Source organism: Pollachius pollachius, assembly GCF_949987615.1.
Source record: "Pollachius pollachius genome assembly, chromosome: 9".
Lineage (NCBI taxonomy): Eukaryota > Metazoa > Chordata > Actinopteri > Gadiformes > Gadidae > Pollachius > Pollachius pollachius.
The window spans coordinates 3079772-3089924 of NC_136942.1; the positions used below are offsets into that span (position 1 = coordinate 3079772).

At 49.7% G+C, this 10153-nt stretch overlaps 1 protein-coding gene across 1 annotated transcript; it reads left to right on the top strand.

Moving 5' to 3' along the window:
• Positions 1 to 33: 33 nt before the first annotated feature.
• Positions 34 to 8733, top strand: frs2a (fibroblast growth factor receptor substrate 2a). Its single transcript, XM_079742699.1, has 7 exons — positions 34 to 414; positions 1060 to 1148; positions 1279 to 1370; positions 1657 to 1843; positions 3813 to 3956; positions 6101 to 6267; positions 7012 to 8733. Exons 3-7 carry the CDS (start codon positions 1305 to 1307, stop codon positions 8176 to 8178), a joined length of 1731 nt encoding a protein of 576 aa, XP_079598825.1. The 5' UTR covers positions 34 to 414; positions 1060 to 1148; positions 1279 to 1304; the 3' UTR covers positions 8179 to 8733.
• The last annotated feature ends 1420 nt before the right edge of the window (positions 8734 to 10153 follow it).

Here is a 10153-nt window from a genome sequence, read left to right on the forward strand (position 1 = left end):
AGCCTCGAACTCTCGGAAGTTTAGCCAAGTCGCCGTTATTTAGCCAGGCAAGCTAGCAAGATAGAAGACGGTGTGACCAAAGTAAACTTGGTATTCAAGAAGACAAACTTTATTTCGGCGGAGTTTTTCAGCAAGTAGTGAAACGTGGATCAGTGTCCATGGATTCAAACCATTTTCCACGGCTTTTTTTCCACCCACATGAGCGTTAGTCCCCTTTGTAAGAAGTTGTGATTGTTTTTTTGGCGCTCTAGCAACGCAGTGGAAAGATGGTGGATTTGCCCGTTTAGTAGCGAGCTACCGCTAGCTAGTTGGTTGGTTCACTAGCTAGCGTCGTCCTGGGATATCCTGCCGCTACTCATCGTCTACACGTCCGAAAAGTTTGGATGCTTACATTGAACCTAGCGACGGTGTATTGTGAGTATGTTTCATGGATCATTAACTTGTGTGATATCTTTGATAGCACGCAAAAGGCGTTGATGTAGTCCGCTCCGCGGCTAACTTTAGCATCGGAGCTAATGAAGAGAGCCGAGTTCTGGTGTTAGCTTATTCAACCAGGATCCAGGAGCCATGCTAACTAGCTGCCCTTACACTAGCCCTGGGCCAATGGACCTTACTGGCCGCAAAGTTGATTAAGCGTAACATCTTCATTGAATTTAACAGACTTAATCGACAAAGTTTTGACGTAATTGAAATTGGTTATTTAGCGGCCAATTATGTTGTTTGTTTGTTGACATCATTCGTGGATAATAAACCAACGCAAGTTAACTGTTTTTGGATGCCCACAACACTGCATGCTATGTACCTGTGGAAAAGTGTGATTGCAACATGGAACATAGCGACCATGAAAACAAAACAGTGTGTCGCAGGCGATACCTCCATTCTATAAGTCAAGCCGTAGCGTTGACTCCGGATCAGTGCGGAAATAGATCAGGACCAACGCAAGTCATTCCGTCCTTATTCCTACCAAGCTGTTTTCTTCAGGTGGCTTTGCTCGGAAGAGGGGAAAATAGAAGGGCACTTATTTTCCTTCTACCCCATTTGTTTTTGTTTTTTTTAAAGGATTGCTGTTCATGTTGGTCAAACAGATTAAGCATGGGTGTCGCTCAGTCTCTGAGGATGAAACCAGGGATACTGGTGGCAGGATCTAGGTGAGGAAACCTCTACCAAAGCGTTGAGCTACACAGCCTGCTGTTGCACTGTATTCATCACTCGTGGTGTTGTAATTTAAACAATGGACATCTGTGTGTAATTCACCATTGTTTTGGCCTGGCATCCTAGACATCAGATGGTGCTGTGAGGAAGCCATGGGTAGCTGTTTAAGCTGTCCAGAGAAAGAGTCAATTCCTGATAATCATCAAAGCAAATTTAAGGTGAGTGCCTGCCGTGGCCTGTCTCACCACACTAGCCGTGTAGCAAGAAGTCTGTCCGCCCACACAACATTATTCACTAATGACTGTGGTTAGGGAGTTTGGCTCGGCAAGTACTGTGCTTGTACTTGTTTCGGAGCGGTTTGAACAAACTGCAACATGGGTAGGAGAAATAGTTTTGATCTCCTGCGTGGGTTTGCCTCGGTCCGTTCTTCAACCTGTGTGTGTGTGTGTGTGTGTGTGTGTGTTTGTGTGTGTGTGTGTGTGCGCGCGCACGTGCTTGGGCCAGGTGGTCAACGTGGACGACGATGGCAATGAGCTGGGCTCTGGCGTGATGGAGCTGACGGAGGGAGAGTTGGTGCTCCACACCCACCGCCGGGATGACGTCAGGTGGCCATACCTGTGCTTGCGTCGCTATGGCTACGACTCCAACCTGTTCTCCTTTGAGAGCGGCCGCCGCTGCCAGACGGGACAGGGTATGTGCCAAACGTCTGTCCTAACCAAGTGGCTCGTTCCCTCTGCTGAAGCCAGACATGTTGCTTGTTTATGTCGTTAACCTGGAGGCTGAAACAAAGGGGAGTTAACCCATCTAAAACCTGATGCAGTGGTCAAACTTTAACATGAAATAAATAGGAAATATCTTATGCCTGATCAGTTTATTTAATCCTTTGGATACTTTGACTAAATCCGTACAAAGCCAAAATGCATTGTTCTCTTTTAAATGTGACGGGTTGTGATATCAATTTTTTTTACTTTCCTGTCTGGGATCTATGCAAATAGTTTTTAATGCAAATATAATGAATGTCCATGACCCAACTTTAACCCATTCGTAGGTTACAGTCTGTGTCTGACGTTATCGTGATTTCCATAAGATTCAGATAAAATGCCAGAATAGAGGCGTGTGTGTGTGGGTGTGTTGTCTAATTGTAGAATGCCGCCTACAGTTGATGGGCTATTTCCCATTTATTGTATAAACGTTGTCATAACCACATGTTTGTGCTGCGGCCATGACACATCTTTGTCACTCTTTGGATCTCATACCGTCGCGATGCCGAGGTTCGAAAGGGAGCGAGCTGGGGGTTTGTGGGGGTTCGTAGGTTCTGTGCTGCGGTAAGTCTCAGCCCCGGTTGTACCCCCCCCCCCCCCCCCCTACTCCATGTCACTCACTCCATGCTAGCAATACTGTGGTCCCCTCTGCAGTATTGCCCAATACACATGATGTGGTGTGCTGTGGTTGGATCAGGAGCAGACATGCAAACGGCACGCTTTTTGGCGCGAGTCGCTTTTTTTATCATAGATTTTGGGGACCTGTGTGGTTCGTGCAGATCCGAAGAGTTTTTTTATGGGGGGGGCGTGTGCCCGTCGATCGGTGTGCAGGTGTCAATAATCCGTAATCTGACTGAGACCCCTTGAGCCTTCGAAGTAAAGAAAAGTGATTCCGGAAATGATTTTGTTAGGGGACCAATGTCAGCCCTTGCCGTCGCGTCGACGGATAGTTAAATATTGGATGCGCATTCGCACGTAGAGCGACGGAGAGGGTCTCCGACAGGGTCTCCCGTAGGAGTCGATTCACTGGGGACGCTGTGGACCAGTACCTACTAGTTTTCAGATAACTTGTTTAACTAAGTGGATGTGTTAGGCTACACCACGGGATGAGATCACTGCCACATAAATAAAGGTAAGACACAATCTTTTTGCTTAAGATTAGCTGGTGCTGTCTGTCCGTCTGTCTCTTATGAAGCAGTGTATACTAAATTGAATTTCCTATTTATTAAAGCATATAGCATAGGCCTTCTCATGTTAATAGGATATTACGCCGTTATATTTTTTCAGACTTTGGGTAGCGCTCTTTTTTTTGTCATACGTGTGTTTGCATCCCTGCAGGAGTCACTCCTCTGTTTGTTCTTTGTCGTGCAGTGCTTTCCTTACACCCCGAGTAGTCGTAGTGGCAGGAACATGCCTGTTTGGTCGTTGGGTGTGTTGCCATATTCGTGGTGTACATGGCCATTTTCTTTTACGTTTCTCCCATTTCCCCTGGCGGTCCGGGAATCCACCGTCTCCGATGAACCCAAAGGGACTCCCGGCTTTAAGTTTTGGTGTTTGGTGGTTTTAGTGTTCAGGTAGAATTATTATTTTTTTTTTTTGCCTGGTAGTCTCGGGCAAAAATGTGAACGTTTTAAGAGCCCTTTCACAGTGGGTAGTAGGAAGACTGTGGGGGAACACACGGGGTGTGAAAATATGAGCCAAACGCTCTGTCCCGTCGCGCCCCGCACTGACGACCTCAGCTTCTAGTTAACGCCATAGGCGTCGCTGCGGCCGTGAAGTCGTGTGTTTCCGCCTCCCACCCATCCGTACCCCCGGTTACCCCTGGAGGAGGCGGCGAGGTGTCCGCCCCCCCTGAGCTCTGACCCCTCCCCCCCGTGTGCCCCTCTGCGTTGTGCCCAGGGATCTTTGCCTTCAAGTGCGCCCGCGCCGAGGACATCTTCAACATGCTGCAGGAGGTGATGCACAACCACAGCATCAGCGTGGTTGAGGAGCCCATGCTGGAGCCCAACCACCAGGGGGCGCTCACGCCCCAAACCCCCGCAGGTACGGACAGCGCCCGGCGACGTGCAGACACACACTCTGGCGACGGCTCGCCAGACGCCCACGCGCGTTAATCCACACGCGTTCTCTACACATTGCTGCCGCCACCCCCTCTTTTTTTTTCATGCTTTGCATTAGGGCTGGGTATTGCCAGGTACCTCACAATTCAAGAATCAATTCAATTTGATTCTTTAGGTCTTGATTCGATTAGATTTCGAATCGATATTGATCCAATTGCTTGGATATCGATTCAATAATATGTACAGATGACGACAAATACCTGAATATTATTTAGAATTTACCATTTCCAAATGAATTAACCATTTCATCGTGCTTTAACTAGCAAACAGGGAATACACCATTGTATAGTATTGTTCCTGAGCTAAACTTGCGGCATAAAAGTAATAATCATTACACGGACAAATGTAAAAGGGGATGTACATTTAGCCATACTCGCTTCTAGATTACAATGTATGCTTCTTTTTTTTTTTTTTCTGGAAATAATCGATTTCAAAAGAATTCTAAATGGAAATTGAATCGAGAACAAATAAATCGCAGTGCATTGATGAATGGATATTTTTACCCAGCCCTACTTTAAATGCACAATCAGGTCACGTTCAGGTCCCAGTATGACGCGGTGAAGTCTGCAGCAGTGCTACAGTGCTGCTTGTGTACGGTACCATGTAATAGATATACATTTGAAATTGGGAAAATAAGATAGTAGAAATGTCCCTAATGCACTCCCACATAATGGGCTTTAGGCTTGCATCGGATCGAAGTGATATATTTATCGATTTAAAGGACTAGACTGGCGTCATTTTGTGTTAAGTTGATGTCCATGAGCTGGACTCTTTTTCTTTCCTCCAAACAAAGTGCAAGGCTTCATGTGCATAGATAGTACATCGTTTTAGTGTATTCCTGTCCGTGACTCAGACACTCAGGCATTTTCTCCCAGAATAAATGCTGTAACAGAAGGTTGCTATATTATGGTAAGCATCACTAATTTAAGAGTAACTACAGCAAACCTGCCGGCAAGAAAAAAAAAAAAATGGAATTCATGAATATTGCGATAATTTAGTTGCCTGTCCCTAAACCACATTCAAGTCTTATGCCAGGCGGACCTGAAATAAAACGCTTCACAAGTGCATCACAAGGCTAGTCATCGTGTGTGTGAAAACATTATCGGCTACATATCATCGGTGTGTAATTGCAAGTCCTATCCCTACATGTGCAGACATCCCCGAAGCGCATTCCAAAGCGTTCCCCGAGCTAATTGGCCTCCAGCTGAAATCAATTGGGGTCGTCCTTCTAATTTGATCAATTATACTCCTGGTCTGCTCTTGAGTGCGTTCTTTGTCGCCGTGCGTGGGGCCAGTGTGCACAGGCCTGGCAAGAGCCACCAGCGGCTGACTCGACATCAGCATGATCTAATTGTTGAAAAGGCCGGGGAATAAGAGGGCCAGTGTGGGTGACCTCAGGTCCACCCTGAGCCCCGTTAATGACCCCCGCTGAGCACACAGACGCTCGCTAACCTGTACCCAGTGCGACCCCATGACCTCCCTCAGAGATGGAGGACCAGCCACTAGCACGGTCAGGCCAGAGCCTTGGGCACGCCGAGGCTCTGGCCCTCCCATCTTATATATATATATATATATATATATATATATATATATATATATATATATATATATATATATATATATATATATATATATATATATACCAGTTCTGTCTCCACGACTCCATAGACTGTTGACCTGATACCAGAGAGATACATGATCTGATACCAGAGATACACGATCTGATACCAGAGAGATACACGATCTGATACCAGAGAGATACATGATCTGATACCAGATAGATACACGATCTGATACCGGAGAGATACACGACCTGATACCAGAGAGATACACGACCTGATACCAGAGATACACGATCTGATACCAGAGAGATAAATCTTAAAGTAGTCTTCTAAAACGCTTTTTCAACTTTGCTGTTATTTCCTTTCCATTTTATTCATTTTTTTTACTTTAACTATGTTTTTCTTTTTACTTATCTACGACATCATTTTACTGTATGACAATGTTTACACGCGGAGCGCTTTGAAAAGTGCTGTGTCGATTAAAGTTGCCCTGCCTCTCGTCCAGCTCTGGGCTACTCCGTCCCCACCGTGCCAAACGGCGTGGGCCGCCTCCCGTCTGTGGGGGACGCGCCGGCCTCACACCCCTCCACCCGCCACCCCTCGGTGGCCAGCACCCGCCTCCCCTCGGTGGGGGAGGAGTCCACGCACCCCCTGCTGGTGGCCGACGACGCGGTAAGAGCTCCGCAGGGCTGCCCGGCTCCTGGTTAAAAGGGGACACGCCGCGCCGCCAGGTGTGTGTTCGTGTGCGTCGGCCTCGCAAGCCGCTTTGAAAGTCGGCCCCTTGTGACATCACTAGTGGGCGTGTCCACCTAGGTTTGCGCCGGGTAGATGAGCAACGTTGACTTCAGTCCACTGGGAAGGCTGGTCGACTGATCTATCCAGCACAGATCTAGGTGCACGCGCCCACTCGTGATGTCATATGGGGCAGGTTTTCGAAACCGCTTGTTAGGCCAATCGCACTCACACCTGGTGGTATAGCGTGTCCCCTTTAAAGGTCCCGTGACACGCCTCCAGGTGTGTGTGTGTGTGTGTGATTAGCCTCACAAGCCGCTTTGAAAGTCGGCCCCTTGTGACATCACAAGTGGGCGTGTCCTCCTAGATGTGTGCTGGATGGATCAGTCCACCGGCCTGCCCGGTGGACTGGAGCAAACGTTGCTCATCTATCCGTCGCACGTCTAGGTGGACACGCCCACTTGTGGTGTCACAAGGGGCGTGTAACGGCTGATCGCGCTCACACCTGGCGGCGTGTCACGGGACCTTTTTGATTCTAATTTGATTCTTTCAGGCGGTCTCGCCGGAGCGCTAAAACGCTCGTTGAACACTCTTGCGGTGAACGCAGTAATGCGTCACCCCGTCGACGTTGTTGTTGTTGTGTGCTGATTGGTCGGTGTCTGTCTCCCGGGGGCCGTGCTTCAGGTCCACACCTACGTCAACACCAGCGGGCTCCTGGAGGAGCAGCCCAGCCCGCTGACCCTCACCACGCCGCTGGAGAGCCCCATCTCGCCCCAGCTGCCCGCCACTCCCCCGCCCCCTCCCAGGCTCCGCCCCGAGCCGCCGCCGCCGCCGCCGCCGGCCACGCCCGCGCCGCCGCCGGAGCCCCAGGTGCTGATGGAGCCGGCGGGGGTGCGCTTCGTGCTGGGGCCCACCCCGGTGCAGAAGCAGAAGCTCATGGCCCGGAGGGAGCAGGTCCTGCAGGGGGAGGACGACGCCGTCGGCCAGGAGGAGGCGGACCCCCCGGGCGAGCCCAACGGCCACACGGACACGCAGCACAGCGGCAAGGAGCCCCTCCCCGAGGCAGAGCCGGCCCACACGCAGTCCAACGGCTCCTCCTCCTCCTCCTCCTCCTCGGCGGCCGTGGCCGCCGCCCCGCGGCGCAACCGCCCGCCGCCGCTCACCCCGGACCTCCAGAACGTCAACAACTCGGCCCAGCGGCGCACGGCGCTGCTGGACTACGAGAACCTCCCGGTTCTGCCGCCCGTCTGGGAGGCGCGCAAGCCCGCCGGCGGCGGCGGCGAGGATGAGGCGGGTCGGGGCGGCCTGAAGACGCCCTCCCTCAACGGCTACAACAACCACCACCACCACCACCACCACCACCACCTCCACCACCACCACGCGCCCCACAGCCTGCTGCAGCACTCCTACTCCCACCCGCTGTCGGCGGCGCCGGAGCCCTCCCACAACTACGTCAACACTGAGAACGTGTCGGCGGCCCCGCTCAGCGCGCACCGGCCCGACGCGGGCGGCCGCCGCGCCGAGGGCCCCACCGTCTTCAACTTCGACTTCCGCCGGCCGCTGCTCCCGGGCCACGGCGAGCCGGCCAAGACGCTGAACTACATCGAGGTGGAGACGGACGGCAGCGGCAACCGGGGCGCGTCGGACGGCAGCAACCCCCACACGCCGCGCACGCCCACCTCCCCGCTGGCGCCCAGCACCCCCACGCGGCGCACGGAGCTGTACGCCCTCATCGACATCGAGCGCACCGCCGCCATGTCCAACCTGCAGCGGGCGCGGCCGCGCGACGACGGCACGTCGCGGAAGACGCGCCACAACAGCACGGAACTGCCCACCAAAAGCACTGTCTGAGACGCCATCCCCCCCCCCCCCCCCCCCCCCCCCCTCGCTTCAGCTGGACATACAGGGTGCTCGTCTTTATAATCGCCCAACAGAGACACACACACACACACACACACACGGAGAGCGCAACATGAAGAGAGTTATAGCCAGTTAAAAGTCTTAAGAAATATATATATATAGAGAGAGAGAGCGAGAGAGAAAAACTGACTTGTCGTGTGGTTACCTGTGAGGGAATTTAGGTAGACCAAAAAAGAACCCAGAATTTAAACCTAGGTACTTGCCATATACCGATTTATTCCTATGGTAATATAATACCTCTCTTCCTCCACTCATTCTACAGTGCATTTGGGTTGTTTATTATGTTAATAAGACTGGACTGCATTCCCCTCACCCTCTCCTTGTATGGTACAAATCAGTATTACTGAACAAAGCATTCCATTTAGCCTTTATATGAGTCATTACATGCTGCTGTAATATCAGTATCTGAGAATTACATGGTACACTACATTATGTTTCTGACTATGTACAGTAGACCCTGGCACAATAAATGTCTGTTCTGTTTTATTTGTACTTCACCGATACCACGACTGCGCCCCCGTCTTTCAAATGGTCAGGCGGATGTCGAGTTGCCATGGTGATCGCTACTCCCACAGATTGGGTGGCAAACCGAACCTTCGAGTGCATCATTTGGGCTCTTCAAAATAGCTTTGGGCTGTCCGAAATGGAGCCGAGTCCTAAACAAAGCAAGCGATAAAAACACAGTCATGCTACATTTGCACTCTGCTTAAACACTATGATTCCGGTTCTTATTTTTTGTTACACTACAACTCTGAACCAACATTTGCCATCTGTGTGCGTTGGGCTGATTCCCATAGAACTACATTTTTGTATACATCTTAAATTCGGTTATAAGTTTAAATGGTCGGTTATTTGCCAGTGTTTAAAATGGTGAGACAAAGGTGAACGTATCAAACACGTCTAATTCAACCAGGCGTATTTTGGGACTAACACTAGAATGGTTTCCTCGTGCAACTGGGAATAGTTAAATGAATACAGAGATGATGCTTTCATTAAGGCGTGGCGGTGTTAGGGTATGTTAATTCCCAACCCTTCATTTTAATTGACCCAGCGAAGCATCCCCGGCCTAGTGAATGCCAAATGGGTTGGGTCTTGAGGTGGAGCGTGGTGGGAGACTACTTCATTATGATATTCATGCTTCTTTACCGGCCAACGGTATGTAACCAGAATAGAATTTGTAGTTCCCACTCGGTTATACATCTGTTTACAACGGGATGTAAATATTTGTAGAACTTGTCAAATGTTGAGCTGGAGAGGTTTTTCGACTGCTCAAACTAACATTTTCTTTCAAATAGGATAAAGCACAGCTATAAGGACTCCTCTTCGCAGCTGAATGCAAAGTCAACTGGACAGAACACTTACATTAGGACACAATAAAAAGGGATGCGTTAGGAAAGATGTTAAGCATGATGCAAACACTTCCTGTAGTATTTAAAGGAGAACCAAGGAAGGCTTAGAACAATCTGAATACAATAAAGTTGAAGCTACAAAAACAGTGCAGTAGCCTTAGAAATTGAAATGACAATTATCAAATGCTTTCCAGTTACATAAATGATGGTACTCATTGAAGTGCCTGACACACACGCCCACCACATGGAGTTATAAACTTAATGACCTGTAACCCAACCAGATTGGAGCCTACCTCTCTTTCATCGGGCAAGACATGATCACAAGCACTACAGGCGACTACTTCATTATATTTATGCTTATGTGCCAGCCAGCTGGTTGTATACGGAATAGAATTTGCAGTTCCGACTTGGTTATGTTTACAACTGGATTTAAATATTTGTAGAAGTTGTCAACCATTGTGGTGAGTGGGAGGGGAGCTTTTTAAGCTGCTAAAGTTCAAAATTGTTCATTTTAACAGAAGGATGATTCAGCTGGGGCACTTGAATGTTCAATGATT

Excerpts from the sequence above, each read along its gene's own strand:
- frs2a (XM_079742699.1), top strand. The coding sequence starts at position 1,305 with ATGGGTAGCTGTTTAAGCTGTCCAGAGAAAGAGTCAATTCCTGATAAT. Across the intron at positions 1,844-3,812 it reads CCGCTGCCAGACGGGACAGG|GGATCTTTGCCTTCAAGTGC; the intron begins GTATGTGCCAAA and ends CGTTGTGCCCAG. Across the intron at positions 3,957-6,100 it reads CACGCCCCAAACCCCCGCAG|CTCTGGGCTACTCCGTCCCC; the intron begins GTACGGACAGCG and ends CCTCTCGTCCAG.